The 23,327-nt window shown below is 47.2% G+C and overlaps 3 protein-coding genes across 6 annotated transcripts in view; all 3 read right to left on the bottom strand.

The window, feature by feature from the left end:
• The window catches only part of TNXB (tenascin XB), a 66,837-nt gene extending 65,749 nt beyond the window's left edge, over positions 1–1,088 (bottom strand). The window contains exon 1 of one of the 2 annotated variants that reach the window (XM_078155458.1): positions 900–1,088. The gene's annotated coding sequence lies outside the window, so the exon portion shown is untranslated. The remainder of the gene's footprint in view (positions 1–899) is intronic. The other variant, XM_078155459.1, reaches the window with a different exon arrangement.
• A 6,939-nt stretch (positions 1,089–8,027) lies between these two features.
• ATF6B (activating transcription factor 6 beta) lies at positions 8,028–18,522 on the bottom strand. The gene is given in 19 exon segments (XM_020974277.2): positions 8,028–8,550; positions 8,552–8,688; positions 9,107–9,191; positions 9,486–9,597; positions 9,726–9,796; positions 10,108–10,195; positions 10,580–10,687; positions 11,208–11,384; positions 12,416–12,507; positions 12,606–12,791; positions 14,213–14,364; positions 14,496–14,627; positions 14,709–14,844; positions 15,024–15,109; positions 16,806–16,941; positions 17,097–17,188; positions 17,546–17,624; positions 17,857–17,936; positions 18,413–18,522. Coding segments are annotated over 19 exon segments (2,127 nt in total). The 5' UTR covers positions 18,498–18,522; the 3' UTR covers positions 8,028–8,457.
• A 2,727-nt stretch (positions 18,523–21,249) lies between these two features.
• On the bottom strand, positions 21,250–22,879 carry FKBPL (FKBP prolyl isomerase like). 3 transcript variants are annotated; one of them, XM_078155456.1, is made up of 2 exons: positions 22,788–22,879; positions 21,250–22,386 (listed from the first exon to the last, which is right to left on the bottom strand). In XM_078155456.1, the coding sequence occupies exons 1-2, from the start codon at positions 22,862–22,864 to the stop codon at positions 21,270–21,272; spliced, it is 1,194 nt and encodes a 397-aa protein (XP_078011582.1). In that variant the 5' UTR covers positions 22,865–22,879; the 3' UTR covers positions 21,250–21,269. The 3 variants fall into 3 exon arrangements, with proteins under 3 accessions (XP_078011582.1, XP_020829940.1, XP_020829939.1); XM_020974281.2 differs by having other exon boundaries at positions 22,792–22,872; XM_020974280.2 differs by having other exon boundaries at positions 22,720–22,805.
• Positions 22,880–23,327: the final 448 nt, after the last annotated feature.

Here is a 23,327-nt window from a genome sequence, read left to right as displayed (position 1 = left end):
GGGGGGAGGGTTGGGTTGGTGAGGGAGTGGAGCGGAGCAGGAAGGGAGAGCCTCAGACAGACAGGAGCTAAGGAGAACCCTGGAAGGGGGATGAAAGGAAGACCGAGGATCCCCTTCACCCTGAGGGCATCTCACTCAGACTTGGTCCCAACCCCACTGAAGCGTGAGTCATGAGTTTAGAGTTCTGGGTCAAGAGCAAGATTTTGGCATTCCCTCCACCCAGAGTCTCCACTCCCTTCCCAAAGAATCAGGGGATCCAGCCTGCTCCCCCCCCACCCCCCGCCTCCTCAACCCTGACCAATTCCTGGCTGTTCCCCAACTCAGCTTCCTTATGAGAAACCAGAACACCACCCCAAGTTCCACAGACCCAATTTTTCCATCTCTCCCCAAACTTAGGCATCTGGTCTCCGCTACCACCAGCTACCTGCCTGGAACCCAGGCATCCACCCTATCCATCCCACAGCTCTTGCTACTTAGCTCAGAAATCCAGCTATGCAGCTAATCCAGCCTCTGGCTCATCGCTCCTCCCAACCTTACTAGCCTCAGGGAGCCAGGTGTTCTACCCTCAACCTTTAATTCCCTCCCATTCTCCCACCTCCCTCCCCGAACCCAGATCCCTGTTCCCTCCTCTGATTCCTTCACAGTTCTCAAGCATTCTTCCACCCAATACCACCCCTTTAGATTTTCCCTGTCCCCCAAAAGCCCACACTTCTATCAAGAATCAAAGTATCCTATTTGCTAATTTTTGCTCCTATTACCTCCACCTCTGACTGAAAATGCTTGTTCAAAGAGGTTCTCTTAGATCACTAGGCTTAGTACAATGGTCAAGGGAGCACCTCAATTCCCCTTTCTTTTTCCTCCCCCAGTAGCACCTCTAAGCAGTGAGGTCCCTCCCTTACCTGGGGGAGCAGGGAGGGTGGCTTGAGGCTGGTTTCTTGAGCCTTTGCACCTGCCCTGCTCTCCGTCCTGAAGGAGGCTGAGGGAAGAGCAGCAGGAGTTTGGGGTGCCTCTGTAGACACGTCACTCTTCCCTTGGAGCAGAGGCTCCCTAAGCTGCGTCCGTCTGTCTCGGCAGCGACAGAAAGAAGGAGGGAGCCTGGCAGCAAGCAGGGGGAGGAGAAGAGGATGAATAACATTAGGTCAGGGAGGGGAGAGGAGATAGGGCAGGTCTTCCCTCCCGCTTTCTCCTCATCCCCTCCCTCAGCTAGCCCCTCCCTAGCCTCTTCTCTTTTGTCTCCCCTCTCCTCTGGTGAACCCCTTATCTTTCACCCCCACATTGAAGTCTTCCACGAGTCCTCCTCTTCTCCTCAATCTTTCCTGGCCCCAAATCTATCCCCCATACTTATATATTCATGCTATCCTTTGCTCTTACTCTTCCCACTGTCATTCAATTCAATTAAACAAACATTCACTATTCCTCTCCTTTTCTCAATCCCAGTTTCTCACTTCCCCTCCTCTACTCCTTTCTCTTTTTGGCATCTTTATCATCCTATAATTTCTTTCCTTCCAACTGGAGGTTCTCATCACATCACATTCCACCTTTACCCTGTCTTTCTCTTCTTTACATTCTTTCCTTCCTTGTTACCCCCCTCTTTCCCTTTCACCCTAACCTCTCCCCACCCAGCCTTCTTAGCCCAAATATGTCCCTCTCTTTCATCTTTCTTCTTACTAATCATTCTATACCTGTTCAAGATTTTCTCCATTTGGCTGACTACCCCCCTAAACACTCTCTCAATCTCTCTCTCTCTCTCTCTCTCTCTCTCTCTCTCTCTCTCTCTCTCTCTCTCTCTCTCTCTCTCTCTCCCCTTGACCTACAATTCCATTTCCATATCTCTTTATATTTTCATCTTTCCACCTCGTGATCCCTCTTCTCTTTCCCCTGTCCCCTCTCCTCCCATTTTTGACTCTCATTTTTTTCCAAGCTGTCTTCCCCCTTCGCTTGTCCTTTCCACTTCTTATCCTGAAACCCACACTACTTTATCTACTTTCCCTCCTCATTTTAGATGCCCCAGAGAAATGGCAGCTGGCATATATGCATTGAGCAAGTCCTGGGACAAAAGCCAGGATATGTAGCACCTGGAAAAGAAGTTGGGACTAAGGAATGACAGGGGGAGAATGACTAGGTCATGAAGGCTTAGGGATGGAGCCAGAAACTTAGGTGCAGATTAGGGTAGCCTGAATTATGGAAGGAAAGAATGGACAGCAATGAGCTTGGGGGACACAGTGCCTAGGTACCCAAGGAAAACAATAATAGCTAGTGTAAATACATACATACATACATATGCATATATACTATAAGGTTTGCAAATTATTTACAGATGTTGACTCATATCATTCTCACAACCCTGAGATATAGGTGCTATTGTCCCCATTTTACAGGTAGGAAACTGCGACAGAGAGGTTAAATGACTTGCCCAGGGTCATACAGCTAATAAGTGTCTGATGCAGGATTTGAACTCAGGTCTTCTAACTCCAAGTCCTGACATAGGAATTGTGGGGAAAGTTGTGACAGTCAAGGGCTAGGGAGCAGAACATCCAGAGCTTAGGAAAGCTGGTACGTGAGAAGGCTGCTTACACAGCCCAGGTCAGAACCTGTCTCTCCAGACCTTGTGGGGTTTCTCTGGCACCATTTTACCAGTTGCTCAAGGCTGGTTCTAGGTGATGCTCTGAGGTTTCCATAGGCACAGAGGCAGTAGTGGGAACACAGAATGGGGATCTTTTCTCATGACAGATTGGGGTGGGGTGGGGAACAAGCCTCCATGCCAATGCTGTTTTCTCTTACTCCATGTAAATATCACATAGGACTTAACATATGCTTATGTCAGTCGGTGCACTGCGTGTATTCACATGTTCATGTTTCTGCTACACATGCGGCTACCCCATATGACCATATGGTCAAATCCACACGTACAAACGTGTTTGTCCACGGGTTCCGGTCAGAACATTCACGGGTACCTCCAAGGACGTGGCTGTAGTCTTGTACCCAGCTTCCCGTGTTCTAGGACATGTGCTTGTACCAGCCTTCTCGTGGGTGTCCCCGTGTGTGTGCCGTGGTGTCTGGGTGTGGATGTGTGTGGATCATTTTTTCCTGGCTATGATAGGAAGGACGAAGTCAGCCTCTTGGCCAGTCCCAGCCTCAGCGTCTTCTTTCCTGCCTGACTCGACTATCAGAGCCAGGGGGCAAGGTGACAGCACTTCCCTTCAACCTTTCCACCCCCATACTATTCTGAGCAAAAAAACAAAGCTCAAGAAGGCAGTCTGGAAGGTGGATTGAGGATTGGAAGCAATATAGGGTAAAGACCAGGTTAGGAGTACCATAATCTTGGTTGACAGAAGCAGGAATTGGGAGGCAGGAGAGGTGGGATCTGAATATATCAAAAGAAAACAATGCCTGAGACAGATGGGATGAAAGATACCAGAGACCATGAAGGGATTTGGGGAAGACACTGTAAGTCTAGGGGACAGAGTACCTGGGAAGAGAATGGGATTTTATTGCGGGAGAGAAATTAAAGATGGAGAGATAGGGAAAGAATGACCAAGTTTCTAATGGATAGCAGGGTTTGGGGTAGGAAGGGAGTCATAGGCTGCAGAGCAGAGGCAGTGCCTCTGAGGTTGAATGCCTGGGTACTTCCAGAGCAGTCACTTCTGGGGTTTGGGATCTGGGCCAGTGGAACTTCCCAGGTGGTTGCTAGACTAACTGGAAGTTGGAGGGGGGGGTGTAGCTGAGAAATTTCATTTTTGCAAAGGACTTCAAGAAATCTCTCTGCAGTAACCTCAATGAAGTAGTCACCCAGCCTTCACTTGCAAAGAGAGCCCACTATTTTCTGAGACAGCCTATTCCACTTTTGGACAGCTGTGATTGTTAAGAAGTCTTTCCTTAATATCAAGTTCAAATCCTCTCTGGGTTGCATGTCTTTGGGGGGCCTTGGTCCAGGGCTCTCCACCCCTGAGATGCCATTGCTGCTAATTTGTTCCCTCCCCCAGACCACCAAGAGAGAGGAAAGTCAGACTGATTGGTATGGAGAAGCAGAAGAGAGAAGCAGAGATAAGAAAAGTGAAGAGATGTTAGAGGGAGAAAAGAGCACAGGGACAGAAGAGGGAAAGGAAAAAAAGAGAGGAACAGGTGCAATAGAGAGAAGGAAGAAGGAAAAGGCCAAAAGCGAAAAATTAAAGGGGAAAAATCCTCCAAAAGGAAGAAGAAATGGTGTGAGATCTCCTAGAGGGTGACTACTGAGATAAAAATAAGGGACCAAAATTGAAAGTGAAAGACTTAAGGACTGAGATGAGCCTGATTAGCAATGACAGAAATATAAAATTAGCTTAAATGGAATGGCTTCTTTTGGGACTGACCCAGGAAAGGGGCCTGGCTGGGGGTGGGGAGTCTGACCCTTATTTTACTTTTTAAAAAAGCAGTTTAAAACTGCTGGGAAAACTGGAAAAGAGTATGGCAGAAACTAGGCATAGACCCAAATCTCACACCATATACCAAAATAAAGTCAAAATGGGTTCAGGACTTAGATATAAAGGCTGATACCATAAGTAAACTGGGAGAACAAGGAATAGTTTACCTATCAGATCTATGGAGAAGAATTCATGACCAAACAGGAGATAGAGAACATTATGAAAAGCAAAATGGATAATTTTGATTACATTAAATTGAAAAGTTTTTGCACAAACAAAGCCAATGCAACTAAGATTAGAAGGAAGGTAGAAAATTGGGAAAGAATTTTTACAACCAGTCTTTCTGATAAAGGCCTCATTTCTAAAATATATAGAGAATTAAGACAAATTTTTAAGAACACAAGACATTCCCCAACTGATAAATGGTCAAAGGATATGAACAGACAGTTCTCAGATGAAGAAATTAAAGCCATCTATAGTCATATGAAAAAATGCTCTAAATCATTATTGATTAGAGAAATGCAAATCAAAACAACTCTGAGGTACCACATGACACCTATCAGATTGACCAACATGACAAAACAGGAAAATGATAAATGTTGGAGAGGATGTGGGAAAACTGGAACGCTAATACATTGTTGGTGGAGTTGTGAAATGATCCAACCATTTTGGAGAACAATTTGGAACTATGCCCAAAGGGCTACAAAAATGTGCATACCCTTTGATCCAGCAATAGCACTTCTAGGGCTATATCCCAGAGAGATCAAACAAATGGGAAAAGGACCCACAGGTACAAAAATATTCATAGCAGCTCTTTTTGTGGTGGCAAAGAATTGGAAATTGAGAGGATGCCCATCAATTGGGGAATGGCTGAGCAAGTTGTGGTATATGAATGTAATGGAATACTATTGTTCTATAAGAAATGATGAACAGGCTGACTTCAGAAAAACCTGGGAAGACTTATATGGTCTGATGCTGAGTGAAGTGAGCAGAACCCAGAGGACTTTGTATACAATAGCAGCCACGTTATGCGATGACTAAGAATGTTAAACTGCACCCTTCTCAGCATTACGAGGATCTAAGACATCTCCAGAGGCCTTGGGATGGAAAATGCTGTCCACATCCAAAGAAAGAACTATGGAAGTCGAATCGCTCTCACTTAATTTTACCTTAAGTTGAATTTTCTTTCATCTTTCTGATGGTTCCTCCTATTGGTTTTAATTTTTACTTACAACTTCACTAATGTGAAAATATGTTTAATGGGTATGTAAATGTAAAGCCTGTGTCAGATTGTATGCCATCTTGGGGTGGGGGGAGAAAAAGGGAGAAAAAAAATTTCAACTCAAAAGCATATGGAAAAAAAAATTTTAAAAAATAAATAAAAGAAAAGAAAAGAAAGCAGCTTAAGATACAGACTCAGTAAGATAAAGTAAAGGAATTGCAAGGAATAGAGAGAAAAAAGATTAAGGGAAGAAAGGGGGGCAGAGATAAGTCTAGAAAAGAGGAGAAAGTGACAGAGAGGGGCAATTTTGGACCCTTAGGATTCCCTTAATCTAAGGAAATGGGTGTGGGGGAGAATCTCAATTTCGTGACAAATGAAAAGTCACACAATTGTTTTCTTCTCTGCTGTGAGGAGGGTGGGCGCTCATATTTACCAGAGGACCAGGGTCGCTGTGGCAACCACACATCTGGGCCCCGGAATCCAGATGTGGTGTATCCAGAGGCCATAGCAGAGCGATGAGACAAACACTGGGCGCCTTAGTCCTGGCCCCCACAGCTGGGAAGGGGACAGGGGATTGGAGTGGGGAGGGGTGGGTTGGGGGAGCAGGAGGGAACAGAAGTGAAGGAAAAGAAACAGGGAAGAACAGGGAAGAGAAGACAAAGAAATGGACAGGGTGAAAGACGATTCACTGAGAGAAAAAAAGAAATTTAGGGGGGAAAAGGGGAGAGGCAGAGAAAGGAAAACTGGTAGGAAAAACAGAGGAAACAGAGATATGAAAAGGAATGGAGAAGGAGACACTGACAGAAGAAAATGCAGGATGGGAGGGAGAGGGAAATCAGAATATCAAGAAAAAGCAGGGAAGGTATGAACTTATCAAGTGATAGGGACTAAAAAGAAGAAAAAGGCAGGAGGGCTGGAAGGAGAGAGAGCACCACAACAGCCAATGAATGTGGGGTGAGGGAACTACACAAGGGGAGAGGATCCCACGGAAGAAGGGAAAGGGGGGGGAGGGCGTGTGCATTACTGCTTCACCTGGCCCGAGAGGGGAAGAGACTTGGTAGGGCCCTGCCCCAGAAAGGGATGAGAATAGGAAGAAAACTAATAAAGTTGTTGTGTGTTCATCATGGGTTAACGCTAACACCCCCCACACTTTTCGTGTACCCTCAAAGTGCCCCCTCTCCCTCCCCCACAGCTTTTCCCTCCAAAAGAACCCAACCCTGATCACTCCTTTCCAAGGCCAACTTCAGTCTGTCATCAACTGGGTATCTGGTACTAATGACTGGGTGAGGGGACAGGAAGAAAGGAAATGGGTTTAGGGAAAGGAACAATGTAGAGCCTAAAGAGAGGGAAGTAAAAGAAGGAGAAAGGGAAAAGAAATGGAAAAGGGAAAAGGAATACAAGGGAGAGTGTTTGGAAGGAAAAGGGCAAGGGGACTATGGGAAAAGGGGTGAGAAGCCAGAGAGGCCTTTCTGAGGGAAAAAAGGTCTAGTTCCTGGGAACCCCTGTTCCAGGTTGCCATGGTTACCCAATCTGTTTTCACCCCAAACATGTATTTTTTTGGGGGGGGGAGATGACGCAGAGGCAGGGCCTGGTTGGACACGTGAGGTCCTGTCCCTCCCCTGTAGACCTGGGCTCCAGTCCCGGGGTGGCCCATGTCCAGTCCTATGGGCTTCCAGCCCAGCCCAGCCTACAGGCTCTTTCTGACCTAGGATAATTCAGCAGGGTCATGTCTCAGGGGTGGTTCATAGGAACAATTGAGTAGAGACCCCCCACCTCCCCATCCCTATCGAAGTTCCCTTTCTCCCCCCTAAACCTCCCCTGACTATATCAGGGCTGACAATGTATTTTGTACCACCCAATTCAGGTCTTCCCTCCCACCCTACTCCTGGGGTTCCAAATCTCTCTGAGTTGAAGTACAAGCCTACCCCACCCTACTTCGAATCTCACCCACTACCCTATAGTGGCCCCTCCTTCCGAGGCATAGATCCTTCTGGCCTGTTTTTAATTGTTTGTCTAGGCAGAAAGGCCCAGGTGACTGTGGGTGGTTGGTGGCTGCAGGACAGGCAGGACCTGTCACAGTGTAGGGGCCCAATAGCTGCTGGTCCCGAGGGGTGGGGAAGTCCCCATTCCATCCTGTTTATACAAACAGTCCAGGGCCGCGCATCTATCAGTTTGTCAGTTCTGAGGACACCCTCTCTTCCTTTCCCCACACCCTGGGTTATAGGCTAGACATAGCCCACAGAAGGGGGGAGGAATGAAGGGGGGTAGGTGATGACATTAGGTCTGTGATGATACACCCACCCCACCCCAGATCCAGCTGTCTTTCTGTTTTCTCTCTGGTTATTAATATAACCCTTGGAATACACTTTTCCCCTAAAGCCCAAATGAAAACCCAGAAAGCACTATTCCTCCACTCCCTCCTAACCATTTATTTAATAATAAAAAAAGAGAACACACAAACTTCAATCGCCTCCCAATTATCCCTTCTCCTCTTTTTTCCCCAATAACCTCCCCACAAAATGTAAAAACTTTGGTCCCACCTGGGGACTAGCTTCCTCCCCTCCCTCCCCCCACCCAACACCAGAGAAATAGCAGAATAAGGGGTATGTGCAGGAGCCCACAAAAAATGGAGCTTACCCAATATCCCTCCCTCAAAGGACATAGGGACTGGGGGGATTGGAGAAGAGCTGAATCTTCTGTACAGAAAAGGGAACTAGGTAGAGGGGACAGTCCCACCCCCAAATAAGTGCCTTATTCATGCCAAGCCCTGGATTAGAGAAATGGAGGGTACACCCCACCACATTCTCAGCTTTAAGTCAGTGCAAGCTAGAGCTGTTAGGGGTGATCGAGGTAGAAGGGCTGGTGAGGAGCTTGCCTAGAAGAGCTGGGTGCTGGAGGAGGCAAGGGGTTGCCTGAAGCATTGCCAGGAGGAGGGGGGAGGCTGCTTTCGAAGGGAGGGGGGCACTGTGGAGCTCTTGATGTGGATGACCCTGGTGTCCATGACCTCACATTCGATCTGCATCATCACCTCATAGTCCCCTGTATTGCCCCGGCCCGACAGGGTCTCTGTGGGAGGAGGGAGGGAGGAGGTTAGGCACTCAGCAATTGGAATTCGAATAATGGAGGGAACAAACAAGAATGAGAAAGAGGAAAAGAGGACAAGCATGTGTGGAGAGAGAAATGGGACAAAACAGAAGGCACATATACTGAGTCACAAAGGTTTTATGAGAAAGACAAGAAGGGAAAAAACAGGTGAGTGATGCTTCCGGTACCCAGCCTGGTACCCAGGCTCCTGCTGTGCCCCTAAGTCATTATTCTGCTCTGTTCTTTCCCCAAGATACTACTCATTTTCCCCTTAGAATCTCATGTCTGCCCAATATTTCTGTTGCCCATTTTCCCCTCACACTTGACAAACTAATCCATTAGGCCCTCTGATTTTGAAGTCTATTCCCACCCAGTTCCCTCCTCTAGAGGAAAGAATTACCATTGGGGGCCATGGCTGGCATCACCAAAGACATCTTTGGGCGAGAAGTCTTGTTGTGGCTGATTGCTGGGAGCAACAGGTGATCCTGGAGAACCATAATCATACATAGCCATTCACTGAATGTCTACTATGTGCAGAGCAAATGAGAAAGGAACAGGCCAGCGCTGGGGTGTCCCGTCTGCTTCTGCCCTCATCTGCCTCCCTTCACTCCCTGCCCCTCTCCCCAGAGGCCCTATCAGACCAGTGGAATGAATGCAGAAGCCCGAATGTGACAATGCAGACCGAGTATGAGGCCATACGCAGCAGTGTGCCTCGAACTTGGCACTCTTACCCTGGTCCTGCCCCCTCCTTCACTTGTGAATAGGGCTGAGACACTCACCCTTCGGAAGGAGACGACGTAGAATGTGTCTTCCCGACGGTCAATGGCATCTAGGAACTCTGGCTGTGGACGTCTGGGGTGGTGATACAGCTGCAGCTGGCTCACAGAGTCCCTGGTGAGGGTGGAGAGAGGACTGGGAATGACAGAAGGACAGCCCAACACAATATTCAAATTCCATCTGAGAGGATGCAAGGGCCTTCCCTTAGTGGCAAGGGCAGACACACAGCAGCTCCCACTCACCTTTCAAGGGGGCCAGAGGGCCGAGGAGGGACTGACCAGGCTGAAGGTGGTTTCTTCCACTGGTGAGACTTCTGCAAAAAAAAAAAAGAAATCTAAGGATACAGGGATGGGCAGAGGGACAGCAGCAGCCCCCAGGCAGCCCCTTGAAGCTGCTACCACCCTGCCCACACTCAAGAGTTCCTGTCTCCAGTCAAATTCCTAGGTCTTTTCCACACTACATGCGGTATTCCTACCCACCCAGAGTTCCCTCATCATTCAAATTCTACTCCCATCTCTCCTGCTTCCCCTCTGCCCTCCAAGATCCCTAGATGCCTCCCACCTGGTTTTCTAAACCACTGCTGCTTGGCCCACTAAAACCTCCATCAGCACATCCATCTCCTACCTGTTTTTCCCTGACCTTCCGGGGCTGAGGACTCTTCTTTCTTCCACTCTGGTGTCGCTGGACCCAGCCACTAAGTTCATCTGCAAGCCTAGGAGGAGTAAGCCAGGGGTCAGATTGAACACCACCCCCCTGGCCCTCCCTTGGAATAAGAGTCCTTGAGAGATTATCCCACTCCAGCACGCCACTTCCTCATCACTCCCCTCACAAAAAAATCAACACACACACACACACACACACACACACACACACGCACGCACGCACACATGCAAAGTCAAGGCTACAGAGTAAAGAAGCCTAGAACAGAGAGTCAACTTTCGAAAAGGGCCAATGAAGAACTTAGATCTGGGAACAATGGGGATGGGCACATGATCTCTCTCAGAACAGGGGAGCCTATTGCTAGGAGGAAAAGAAAGAGATGAAGAGAACACCCAAGAGGGCCTCTGCCCCCCCCCCCCCAAAGAATCTCCCTTACCGGAGAGACTCAGTCCGGTTGAAGTGACGACAGTCAGAGGAGAGGAAAAACTGGTCTAAGTCTCTCAGCAACAGTTCCTTGGCTCCCTTGGGAAAGGTTGTTAGGTTCCTGGAGCAGAGCAGGGAAGGGGAACACAGCTGTGAGCCTGTCACAATCCTACCTCCAACATGAGAGACGGGGGATCAGAGACTTCTAGAACGAGGAGAAGGAAAGAGGCAGAAGGTGGCACGACTAATACTCAAGAAGAGACGAGTAGCTTTGGGCAAGATAGTTTTCATTCTCACTCAGTTGACAGGGCTTCAGTCAATTAACAAACACTAAGCATCTAGACATACCACTGTGCCAGACAACGGGAACACAATGACAAAAATAAAAGTCCCTCCCTTCAAAGAGCTCACATTCATTTGGCAGTGACATATACATACATAAGTATACTTTTGAAATAAATACAAGGCAAATTTTCAGGGGAAAGCACAAATGGGAGAGGGGAAGAGGGGTCAGGAGAAGTCTTGTGCAGAAGATGGTACTTAAACTGAACTGGGAAGAAAAAGTAGAGACTGAAGATGTGGAGGTGAGGGAGGAGCATTTTCCAGGCATGCCAATGAGGAGCATCTTGCTCTCATCTTACTTGAAATGTGACTGGCCAGGGGGCCTAGGCTGTGATTCCTTGTGGCCCAGCGGTGTTCCCTGGGTGTCCTCCCCAGGAATTACCCCTTGCTCTGAGAACTCTAGGAGGTGCCTCTGGGGCCAAGACTCTTCCTTGCCCATCGGAGGTGAGGCTGGAGCTGGAGGTGATTCATTGATGCTAGGGAAGATAAGAAAATAATAATAATGATAATGATAAAGATAATACACATTTATATAGCACCTGAAGATTTACCAAGTGCTTTCCTTACAGAAAGCCTGTGGAGTAAGGGGAGTAAGTATTATTATCCATATTTGACATGTGATAAAACTGAGAGTCACAGAAGTTAAATGAATTGGCCACCATCACAAAACTAGGAAGTGACAATCCAGATTAGAATCCAAGCCTTCTTTAGGGTCCAATTTAGGGAAAGGATCCAATACCCCACTGACCTCTCAAACCTTCCTGTTCTGTATCTATCCCTTGTTATAGCAGATTTGAGAACCATGATGACCTATATCATTAAACTTGTAAAGGACAGAAGATGGACACTATCATTAGCATGAGCAAAAAGGAATTAACAATTATGCCTGAGACTCCTATTTAATTAAATCTAATTTAATTAAATTCAGAAAACAATCATTAAGCCCTTATTATATGTCAGGTAACTATGTCATATGCTAAAGATGAAAAAAGACAAAAAAGAAATCAATTCCTGCCCTCAAGGAACTTACATTGTGTGGGAAAACTTATCTACAGATATATCAATGTAAAATATATACAAAGCAGTTTCAGGGATAAGAGGGAACAACTGACCTGGGAATGGGGAGGGGTAAAGGGGGAATGACTAGAAAGGCACAGAGGTGAAAGATGATGCATGATATATGTAATCAGAAAGTAAGTCCATTTGGTTGAGGGAGGGAGGAGCAGGGCAGACAAAGGGAAATAGTGGAATGGGAAAGGCCAGTGGAACCCCAGCTGTGAAGGGCTTTGAATGCCAAACTGAGGAGCTTATGTGAAATTTTAGAGGCAAAAGGGAGCCCCTGGAGCTTCCTGAGTATGTGAAAGGTGAATGAAAAGGCAGCCAAAAGAAGCCTCCAAGGTACACAGGATGGGCTCTGTCCCAAGGCAAGGGAAATGGGAAGCCTCAGGCCTGTTCCACCTTGCTCAATTGTACAGAACACAAAGCGAGGGGGAAATGGGGCCCTTACCTCACAGGCCCAAAGTTGAAGGCGATGAAGAGGAGGAAGACCATGACACAGACGACCTTCCTATTCCCAGACCCAAACTTTAGTTCACTGTTCTAGAAGGGCAGAAGATAAAGGGGGAAGAGTTAAGTCACCTCTGGGTTTCTGAGGCTCCTCTGGGTTTCCAGGCTCCCCTGGGCCCTAGGACCCTCACCTCTGCCAGCAGCCCCTCCAGCCGTCTTCGGAGAGCTGCATTCTCACGGCGGAGCTGCTGGTTGTCTGCAAGGACCACTTGGAGCCGAGCCTCCAGCCCTTGCAGATATTCCTTCTTCTTCCTCCGGGACTGGCAGGCTGACTCACGGTTCTTGATCATCCGCTGCTGACGCTTCAGCAGCTTTGCCTGGATGTGTGTGTTGAGAGTGAAAAAGTCAGGGACATTCCCTTCTCAGAGACCTCCAGTCCTGCTCCCAAGTCCAAAGAGCAGACCTTCCCAAGACCTCTGACTGACTTGCTTTCTGGCTTCCCTACCCTGGCCACTGGGGGGAGTCTCTCTTCCTTCTCCTGACCTCTCTGAGGGAAGAGTTATTCCCCTAATTTCCCCTTGTTCTGGCTCAGTAGACAGAGTGCTGGGCCCGAGTCAGGAAGACTCCTCTTCCTCAATTCAAATATAGCCTCCAACATTTACTGTGTGACCGTGGGCAAGTTACTTAACCCTATTTGCCTCAGTTTCCTCATCTGTAAGGCTGGAGAAGGAAATGCCAAACCACTCCAGTATCTTTGCCCAGAAAACCTCAAATGGAGTCACAAAGCGTTGGACATGACTGAAAACAACTGACAACAACTCCCAGTAAGAAAAATTCTTACTGCACCTCTAGCTTTTCTTTCTCTACAGCTAGCATAGGGAATTTCTCTTCTGACCCCCTCCTCAAGTTACAAAGCTCAACCCTGTTGTAATAAAGGTCTTTCTTTTTGGCCCTTCTCTTCCCTTCCTCAGAACCACTGCCCATGTGGTGGCAAAGAATTGGAAATTGAGAGGATGCCCATCAACTGGGCAATGGCTGAGCAAGTTGTGGTATATGAATGTAATGGAATACTATCGTGCTATAAAGAATGATGAACAGGCTGACTTCAGAAAAACCTGGAAGGACTTGTATGGACTGATGCTGAGTGAAGTGAGCAGAACCAAAAGAACATTGTACACAGTAACAGCCATGTTGTGTGATGACTAATGACCCTTCTCAGCAATACAAAGATCTCAGACATCTCCAAAGGCCTCATGATGGAAAATGCTATCCACAAAGAAGAAAGAACTACGGAGTTTGAATGCAGATGGAAGCATACTATTTGCTATTTTTTTCCCTTTGTTGTGTTTTGTTTCCTCTTTTTGGTGGTTCCTCTTATTGGTTCTAATTCTTACCTACATGACTAATGTGAAAATATGTTTAATAGGAACGTATATATGTATAGCCTATATCAGATTGTTCGCCGTCTTGGGGACGGTAGAGGGGAGGAAGGGGGAGAAAAATTTGAAACTCAAAAGCTTATGGAAGTAATTGTTGATAATTCAAAATAAATTAATTAAAAATAAAAAAAAAACCACTGCCCACCATGTGCCCTCCACTCCCTGACAGTCTTGCCTCCCTCGACCCTGCATCCCTAGGCCAGGTGTCCATCCTTTCTGGCCCTATTCTCCCACTGCCCTCCTGGTTTTTCTTCCCATCTCTTCCCTATCCTATGTCTCATCTCTAATTTTTTCAACTTCATTTTCTTACAATAGATTTTCTCCCTAATCTGTCACCCTCACTTCTCCCTAATACTTACATCCACCTCTGGAGGACATAGAGTCCCAGGCATGGGAGCTGGCACAATGCTCTTCCTCTCCAATCGGGGGGTGGGGGGAGCTGGCCCCTCCCCCACAGGTGGCTGTACTTGAACAGGGCCCTGGAAAAGGACTACGGAAGGCCCAGATGGGACTGAGTGGAGAGAAGGAATAGAAAGAGTAATGTAAGGTAGGCAGCCTGTACTTTATTCTGAGCATTCCTAGTTCAGGGGTTCAAGAAGTGGTGGCCTTCCTGGATTCAGCCCTGGCTCCCTTCTTCCATACCTGGTGGAGGCTGGCCTAGGGGCTGCAACAAGACTGTGGTGCTAGGAGGTGAATTTCGGGGAGGCAGTGGGACATTTGTCACCATAACAGGCTTCGGTTGCAGTGGTGGCTTCCGATGGGGTGGGGCCTTTCCTAGGGAAGGGACAAAAAGAAGAGTTATCAGGAAGGCAGGCCTTTTAAACCGGGAAACTCGGGAGGTAGGATGGGCATTACCTGAGCAAGCATCAGGGGCTGGACCCACATTAATTTGGACTGATCCAAATGGGGAAGTCAGGACATCCCCTAGAAGGCAGAGTTGAGGGGCTGGTGATTCTGTCTTTACTCCTAACACCTCCTCTTCTACAAGAGGCTGCAGAGAAAGCACAGAGCATAGGTGTAAAGGGAAGGGAAAGGAGTAGGGGGGAGGGGGAGAGCAAGAGGAATGGTTAGAAGATATTCTGGTTAGGAAAGAACTTCTTATACCCAGGGTGGGGGTGAGGGTGTGGGGGTAGTAAATTGGGTGGGGAGAAAGTAAGAAGTGAGGCTTACCTTACTGGGGGATTCTGTGGAGAGCAATGAGGCCTCTGAGCTAAGAGGGGAAGAAGGTGAAATGGGTTCTGTCTTGGTCTGTGTATCTGCAAGGTGGGAAAAAAGAGATTTGGGGGGACGGGTGGTGTGGTTGGACCTACACTTCAGGAAAATTACTTTGGTGGCTGTGTAGATGATGGATTGGCGTGGGCTAAGACTTGCAATCATTTCAATAGTCAAGGTGTGAGATAATAAAAGACTCTGCTAGAGTAATGGCTATGTTAGTAGAGAGAAAGAAGAGTACATACAAGATATTGTCGAAATAGGAAAGATAAGATTTAGCACTTGATTGGATATGTAAGGTGAGTGAGAGACAATTATGCCTTATTCTCTTATAACTTATCCTTTCCATTCCCATCACTGTAAATCTAATTCAGATCCTCATCACCTGGAATCCTGTAATAACCTAACTGGTCTTCTTGCCTTTAGCCTCTTGTCCTTTCCCCTCACTCCACTCCCTCAACTCTTTAAATAAAATCTACTCAGTACTCTACTACTACTACCATAGTCTTCCTCATACACTGCTTTTATCAGCTTCTTCTCTGATCACAATCTTTCCACTGTTTCCCACTAGCTACAGGATAAAATAATAATGACAACAGTCTGTATTTACATAGTATTTCATGGCTATTTAACACTTTTACAAATATTATCTCCTTCTGCCAATCTAGGCCCTTCACAATTCAGTTCAACTCAATAAACATTTTTAAGGCCACAACCTGCTTACTCAACTTTATCTTCTGCTACTTACCCATCCAAACCCTACATTCCAAGCCAGGCTAATGCTTCATTGTTCCAAGAACACACTGTGTCCATTTAAACCTCTGCTCCTTTGGTGATACTGCTTCCCCTAACTAGAAAACCCTACTCTTTCTTCTCTACCTGCTCCAAATTCGCCCAGTTTTTCAGGATCCAGACTAAATTCTACCTCCTCCAATGACATTTTTCCTAGCAATTGCACTTGCAATAAGGGGGGCTTCCTTCCTACAAGCACTATACCTATCCTCTGAACCTGGCACTGAATCATAAGATCCTGTGTAGTATTACTTCAGTGCATTTTCTTCCTTGCCTATCCTAGTCATGTGCTACTACTTACACCATCACTTTACCTCATTCCCATGAACCTCTAGGTTGGTTTTTGCCCAGACATCAATGTTATACCATGCCATACTCCCTACCATTTTCCAGATCCCCTTTTTGTTTCATCTTCCCTAGAATATAAGCTCCTTGTGGGCAACAACTATCTTGTTTGCTTGTATTTCTATCTCCAGAATCTAGCAGATAGCCTGGTACTTAGTAAGCACTTAATAACTATTCTATTTTGACCTTTCCTTAAAGACTGTAAGTTCTTTGAGGGCAAGGAGGGGCAGGTTGCACTTTCCACAGTGCAAGGCACATATTAAGCCCTCCATTAATACTTCTTGAATAATCAATCATGAGGGAGACAATATAGATCACTTAAGAACATTTGCAAAATAGTACACAAATGGATTCTGTAAAGGCTGAAGGAATGCAAAGTAAGATGAGATTCATTACCTGGTTGAATGTTTGGAACATGGATTGGGGAAGGGAGAACAGGGATAGGACATCTACATCTCTCTGGTCTTGTTTTCCTAGACATAGCCCTAGACCTTAATCTCCCCTCCCTGATGGTCCTCTTTTCTAGTTGTCTGCCATCCCCTACTTCTTCCTTGCCATCACACAATGGGTGCCTAGAGAAGGGGAAGAAAAACCAATGACTACCTGAGGGGTCATCTGGGGTGAGGCCCACACTAATCTGGATAGCTCCAAATGAAGGTTTCAGAACATTCCCCAAGAGGCAGTGTGGAGGGCTAGGAGATTCTATCTTCACACCAAGTACCTCTTCTCCCACAGAGGCCTGCAGGAAGTGGAAGGAAAGACAGAGTAAGTCAGATGGAAGAAGAAGTAGGAAAGAAGGCTCTCATACTAAAGATGAATAGCACACAAATAATGTGTGAATGAAACTAAGAAGACTGTTTGCCATCCAGAGTAGAAGGGAAATGAAACTCTCACCTGGCCAAGGGGCTCCGTGGAGAGAAGTGATGACTCGGAGCTGAGAGAAGAGGAGGAGCAAGGGGAAGAAGGTTCTGACTTCACCTGTAAGTCTGGAAGTGAGGGGTGTGTGGGAGGGTGGTGAGTAAGACAGAAATGTCTAAGAGGAGAGCTAAAAGTTTTTGGGAGGATGGAAAAGTAGAGGGGAGAAGGTGGAGTCTTTAATGAAACGATCTTAGAAGCCTCAGGGTAAGGGGTACAAAGAGGTATCTGAAGAAATGGAGGAAAACACAAGGGTTTCTGGAAAATGGGTGGGGGCAAGATATGGTACCTCCCCAAAAGATGATGTCTTGGGAAGAAATGGGATGTGGAAGTAGCTGGAAAGCAGATTCAGAAATCTGGGAGGAGGTGGAACACTAGTAATTAAACAGGCTAAGGATAAGAAAGATGGGGCACAAGGTATCCTTCACCTGGGAAGATGGGCAGTGGGTCCCATGGGGGCTCAGGGGAGGTGATGTCCATGCCCATGTCCAGGGAGCCGCTATCAAACTGTGTGAGGATGAGAGGAAGAGGCATGAGAAAGGAAGAATCCCCAGCAAGATGAGATCTGCCCCAGGACTGCAATTGTAAGCTCCCAGAGGTATTATCGGGGGCTAAGGGTGATGCCCTTGGGTAAGTTACTTCCCCTCCCTTGGCCTGTTTCCCATCTGTAAAACAAGGAGGCTGGACCAGACTCCTAAGGTCCCTTCCACCTGTGACATTTTGTGGCACTTAAATTTACCGGGACATCTTGTTCCAGACATCTGAAGAGCTGAGCTTGCTCCTCAGTCACTTCATCAAGGCAATTATAGAGGGTGCGGTCTGCAAGGGTGAATATGACAGCAATTACCCCCATCCAGTCTCAGTGGTATCATCCACACCATACCCCCCCCCCGCACTCCCTCCCAACATGGTAAAATCCAAAAGGCTCAACCCCCTCCTCGTAAAAGTGGTACAATCTCTGACTCTCTCTAGCCCCCTGCACCTTCCCCACGGGGGGTGGGGTGGGGTGGGGGTGGTTCCTCACCCGTTTCACGTGGAAACAAGTAGAGTGGAACAGTTCAACGGTTTCCACTACTGGCATCCCACAAGGAGGATAACCCGCAAGGGGAAAATAGCCCCCCTGTCTCCGCTCCTAGATAGTTCAGCCCAGAAACCACGCCCCACCCAGGTTCCCGTAGATGGTAGATTCCTTAATGGCATTCCTCATACTAGCCCCTTGTCCCCTCCTCAAAACCCTTCATGGAAACAACACGCCGTATCCTCCTCCACCTCCCCCGACCCCCTTCCCCGCGGACCCCAGTCCTCAGCGCTGAGCAGGTTGTCTGCAAAGAAACGAGCCGGATCGGCGATTTCGCTGAGCAGTAGCAGTTCCGCCGCCATTTTCCCCCCGCCCCCCAACCCCGGAGCCGGTTCGAAGCCCCACCCCCTCCCCAATATAGACCAATCATAATGCCATTATGAACTTTTCCTCCCCGGAAGCCTATCTGGCCAATAAAATGTTCCAATGCTTAGTGGATGAGCCAATAGGAGAAAGCTTCGGGGTCTCGGAGTAATAGCAGGATTAGAAAAAAATGATTAGGAAGGAAAGACTAACTGGCATCGCGCATGTGTAGCATCCCTCAGGGCTAAGAACCTCATTGAAGCAAATATTTTGAATTATAGCTGGGGCATCTTGGGAATTGTAGTCATCTTCCCCCTTAGAGAACATGGAGGAAACCGCAAGGGATTTGGGGTTTGGGGGTCTGAGATCTTGACCACTAGGTGTCCCAGGTATGGGGCTTCGTGGAGGTTGTAGTTTTTAGGTGTCAGAGGTCATTTCCTCCTCAGTTATCTTTTTTTTATGTGACTTCTTGGTTCCTCTGACATATAGCATGTAAAAACACTTTGTGAATTGTAAAGCACTATTTTTTCTTCCTCCTCCTCCTCTTCTTCTTCTTCTTCTTCTTCTTCTTCTCCTCCTCCTCCTCCTCCTCCTCCTCGTCCTTCTTCTCCTCCTCTTCTTTCATTTTCAAAAAATTCTGAGTTGGAAGGGACCTTAAAGGACAAAGTACAACCCGAATCTGTAATTAGAATCAAATAAAAATCCACAAGCTTGGCTTGCAGACCTTCAGCAATATAGGGATTCACTGCCCATGACCTGGCTTCCCTCAAGTCTCAATTAAAACCCTACCTTCTGCAAGAAGCTTTCTGGGTGCTCATTAATGCTAGTGTCTCTTTATAAGATTATCCCTAATGAACCCTGTTTGTACATTGTTGTTTGCATGTCTCTGCATTAGAATGTAAGCTTCTTGAGGACAGGGACTGTTTTTGGCTTTCTTTGTATCTGTGCTTATTGAAATGCCTGACACATGTTAAATGCTTGTTGACTGAGCTAACTTTCCTACCCGAGCTGCCTTCTAACTCAATTCTATAATAATTCCCAAAGCAGCCACTGGGCTACTTTTGGACAACTCTGATCTTGAAAATGTTTACTTATGTTGAAATAAAATCTACCTCTCAACAACTTCCACCTATTGCTCCTTAATTCTGCCCTCTGGAACCAATTATTGCTCCTTATGACTGGTCTTCAGATACTTGAAGATGGCCATCACATCCTCTCAATCTCCCCATAAGTATCGTTATCCCCACATTGCTTCTTCTGTGTGTACCCCACCTCTATTTGTCTTGGGCTTTCTCCCCACCTCTACTGTCTTTAGGCTTTCTACCACCCCTGGTCAGTCTGATCTGACTTACTTCTACAAATACTTATCAAGGACCTACTATGTGCAAGTACAAGTTTATAGTCTAAAACCTTCGAAACGAGCCCTACATAAAGGGAAATGGAGAGATGCATGTTGAGAGTAAAAAAGCTGGAGCTTATAGCAAATCAAGAACTTCAAAGAACTGGAGTAGAGGATGTTACCAGGTAAATAAATATGTAAGTAAAAAAAAAGTAGATTGGTCATGTGGCCAGGGCAAGGGATAGATGGATAGTCTGAATACTCTACTGGCATCTTCTCCATGTTAAGAGAAAGAAAAGAAGGCCCTACCACATTTTGTGGACCCCTTGTGGTAAACAAGGGAAGACATGAAGAGTGGCTCAGGATGGGTAGACATGGATGTTTGTGATCTGCATTACTGCGTGTATGTGTATGTGGGGGGGTGGGTACTAAATCAATAAGATTGCAGATTCTCTTGAATATGTGCAAGGGTCTATGGATACTGACAACAACAAAACAAAAAACATAGCACTACTGCATGTCCACTGATATAGAACTAAAAGATCATTTGAGGAGGGAGAGAGGACTAACAACTAAAGAGAATCTGGAAAGGCTTTGTTGGACATAGCACCTAAGGCTAATCCTTACTATGAAGTTAGTTATTCTAAGAGGTAAAGTGGGAACACATTCCAATTATAAGAATCAGACATCCTGTGTAAAGGGATAGAGGCAAGAGAAAGCATGTTGAGTTCACAAACCAGTTAACAGGCCAGTTTTGTTGAAATATAGAGTTCAAGGAGAGTAATATAAAAATATAAAATAAGTCCAGAAATGTTAGTGAAGCCAGATTCTCGAAGGATTTAAATGCCAAGCTAAGGAGTTTGTACTTTCTCTTAGGGACCGTTTAGGGAGCAACTGAAGACATTTTAAGCAAGGCTATATATAGCATGGTCAGACTTGTGTTGATCTAGAAAAGGGAACCTGAGAAATAGTGAAATAGCTACTCCAAAGAAGTATGATGAACAATCAAGGGAAAATAAAGGATTTTATAGAGCAATGAAGGTTCAGGTGAGATCAGACTAGATAACATAAATTTGCCGTAGGATCAACTGAACATGTGACTAGGAGTAGACAAGAAGAGTGATAAGATGAACCCAGGGCTAGAAAGTAACAAATCAGGAGTGGCAATGATTCAAGTACAAATTAGTAGTATATTATTGAACTGATTGTGATCGGAGGGAAATGAGACCAGAACACAGAATGAAGGGAAAGAATGGAAACTGAAGGGAGGAAACAGTATCTCTCCAGGCCAGCAAATAGGAGAATTGGGATATGAAATGAAACCCAACAAGCCTTTTCTCCTCTAAATCCATGTACTCGAAAGCCTTCTCCTTAACAGCACAGACCACAAATCACATCATTTCTGTTCTCTCTTTTAAGTTCTAATTTTTAATTAGCCAAACATCTTTCGGAGACCCCGAGCCAGCCCTGCATCCTGTTGTCTCCCCCTGATCACCACCCTCCCTAACTCCTCTCTGGCAGCCCGGTTTCCTGGTTCCACCTCCAGCACCCTCCGAAGGTCAGCAGCAGCTCCATCCAGTTCCCCAAAGGCAGCCCGGGCCACTCCCCTTCTGTACAATGCCTTCACATGTCGTGGGTCCCGTTCTAGTACTCGGTCACAGCTCTGAGCTGCCAAGGTAGGCTGCCCTAGCTGCAGCTGGCAGGCAGCTAGATTAGCATGAAGAATGGTTCGGTCTGGAGGGCCAGGTGGGGGAAGAGTCAGCAGCAGCCGCAGAGCTCGGCCATAGCACCTCGCAGCTGCCTCAGGGTTCCCAGCTCTGAACAATTCTGTGCCCCTAGCCCGCTCCTCTGAAGCCAGCTCTTCTTTCTCCCTGACCGACAACTCCCAAGAGTCCTTGCCCAGGGTGAAGGAGGCCAGGGTGATCAAGGCAGGGGGCTCAGCTCCACCAGGGAGCAAGAGCTCTGCCTGTTCACCTGAACACATGGTTTCCAGGCATTTCTCCAAAACCTCTCCCCAAGGACTGTCTCTCCATGGCCCTGATCCCATGGTTAGTTCTGTCCAGCCTTCAGGCAGACCCACTCCAGGGGGAAGCCCAGATACTAGAACGTGGCATTGGGAGCCCCCCTTGGGTTTGTCCAAGCCCTGACCCTGGACCATGATCCTCTTGACAAAGCTTCCATCAGGGCAGTGCCAGAGGATAGGAGACTGGAGTGGCTCAGCAATCTGATTGGTGGATTGGTAAGGCTCCAAAGGATCTCCTCTCATCCCAGCAGGAACTCTGTCAAACCCTTGAGGAGCCTCTGTTTGAGGAATCTGTGAGTCTGAGTCTGCTGCAGAACGGGTTTCAGCAGGCAAGGCTCCAGAATTCAGCCCCATGGGTCTGTCTTCTCTGAGGTGGTCAAACCCCTGCTGAACTTCCTGCTGTTGCATGATGTCCTTCTCTCCTACTAGAATGCCTGAGGACAACTTCATCCTCTCCATCTTGGGTGGGGATTCCAGGTTGAGAGACTGAGGGGTACTCTTTAGGGGCTCGGTCTCAGATCTGCATCTAAAAAGAGAACCAGAGTCATGAATGAATTCAGAATACACTCTTATGCCTCCTTCTGGGCCATGAGCATCTTTTCCTCAAACTCTCCTGCTTGTACTAGCTCCTGCTTCTCTGAAATAACTAGGCTTTCACCTCCCGGTCCAACTTTGGACAGCCTGGAACTACAAGTCCCAGAATTCTCTACGATGACAGTAGCCCATCCGCACAACGGCATGCCGGAAGGGCCAAAAGTCGCAGGGAAAGCCAAGGCGATACGGCCTGGGAGAGAACTGGGGATGCTGGGTGTCCCCACGCAACAAGGGTCTCTACCAAGGAATTTCCCCTGGGTCTCACCTTTAGATGGGATGTAGAGGAGGACTGCTGACATCGCCAGTTGCTTCCCCCCACCTCCCCCTGGTTGCTTACCTAGTGGCTTCCTGGTAACCAATCCAGGACCTGTGAATCTTCCCGTAGTTACATCATCGTGTGCTAACGTCATTTCCTTGGCAACCGGGAGCAACTTAGACCAGCGCCATCGATCACGCTAGACCGAAAGCTAGAGAGGGGGAGGAGCCAACAAGTCAGTGCCAAAAGTTAGAAGATGTTCGCTTTAGTTGTATAGCTGGATGGGGGAAGAAATGACACCTTACTTGGGTCTCTCTTGTTCCTAGTCCTGAGCCCCCTAGCCATGCACAGAGCCCCATTAGAGGTCTGCCCATCATGGCTCCCAGCCCCTGCACCCCCACGTGGCCCTCATACTCAACCCAGTACTTAGCACAGTGCCTGGCACGTAGTAGGCACCGAATAAATGTTAGCTTGATGAGTGACTGACCCCTAATTCTTTCTGTGTAGGCCCAGGGTCTTAATTCAAGGAGGGGCATTGTGTGTAAGTCTTCACACCTCCAGTCTGCAGCCCTACATCAGTAAGGCCTAATCTTCACCCTGGTAGGGACATACCAGCC

Source organism: Phascolarctos cinereus, unplaced genomic scaffold (assembly GCF_003287225.1).
Source record: "Phascolarctos cinereus isolate Bilbo 61053 unplaced genomic scaffold, phaCin_HiC Scaffold_5;HRSCAF=322, whole genome shotgun sequence".
Taxonomy (NCBI): Eukaryota; Metazoa; Chordata; class Mammalia; order Diprotodontia; family Phascolarctidae; genus Phascolarctos; species Phascolarctos cinereus.
Note: the sequence above shows the minus strand (reverse complement) of the source record. Positions and strands in the feature narration are given on the sequence as shown.

Excerpts from the sequence above, each read along its gene's own strand:
- FKBPL (XM_078155456.1), bottom strand. The coding sequence starts at position 22,864 with ATGACGTTAGCACACGATGATGTAACTACGGGAAGATTCACAGGTCCT. Across the intron at positions 22,387-22,787 it reads ACCAGGAAGCCACTAGGTAA|ATGCAGATCTGAGACCGAGC; the intron begins GCAACCAGGGGG and ends TTCTCTTTTTAG.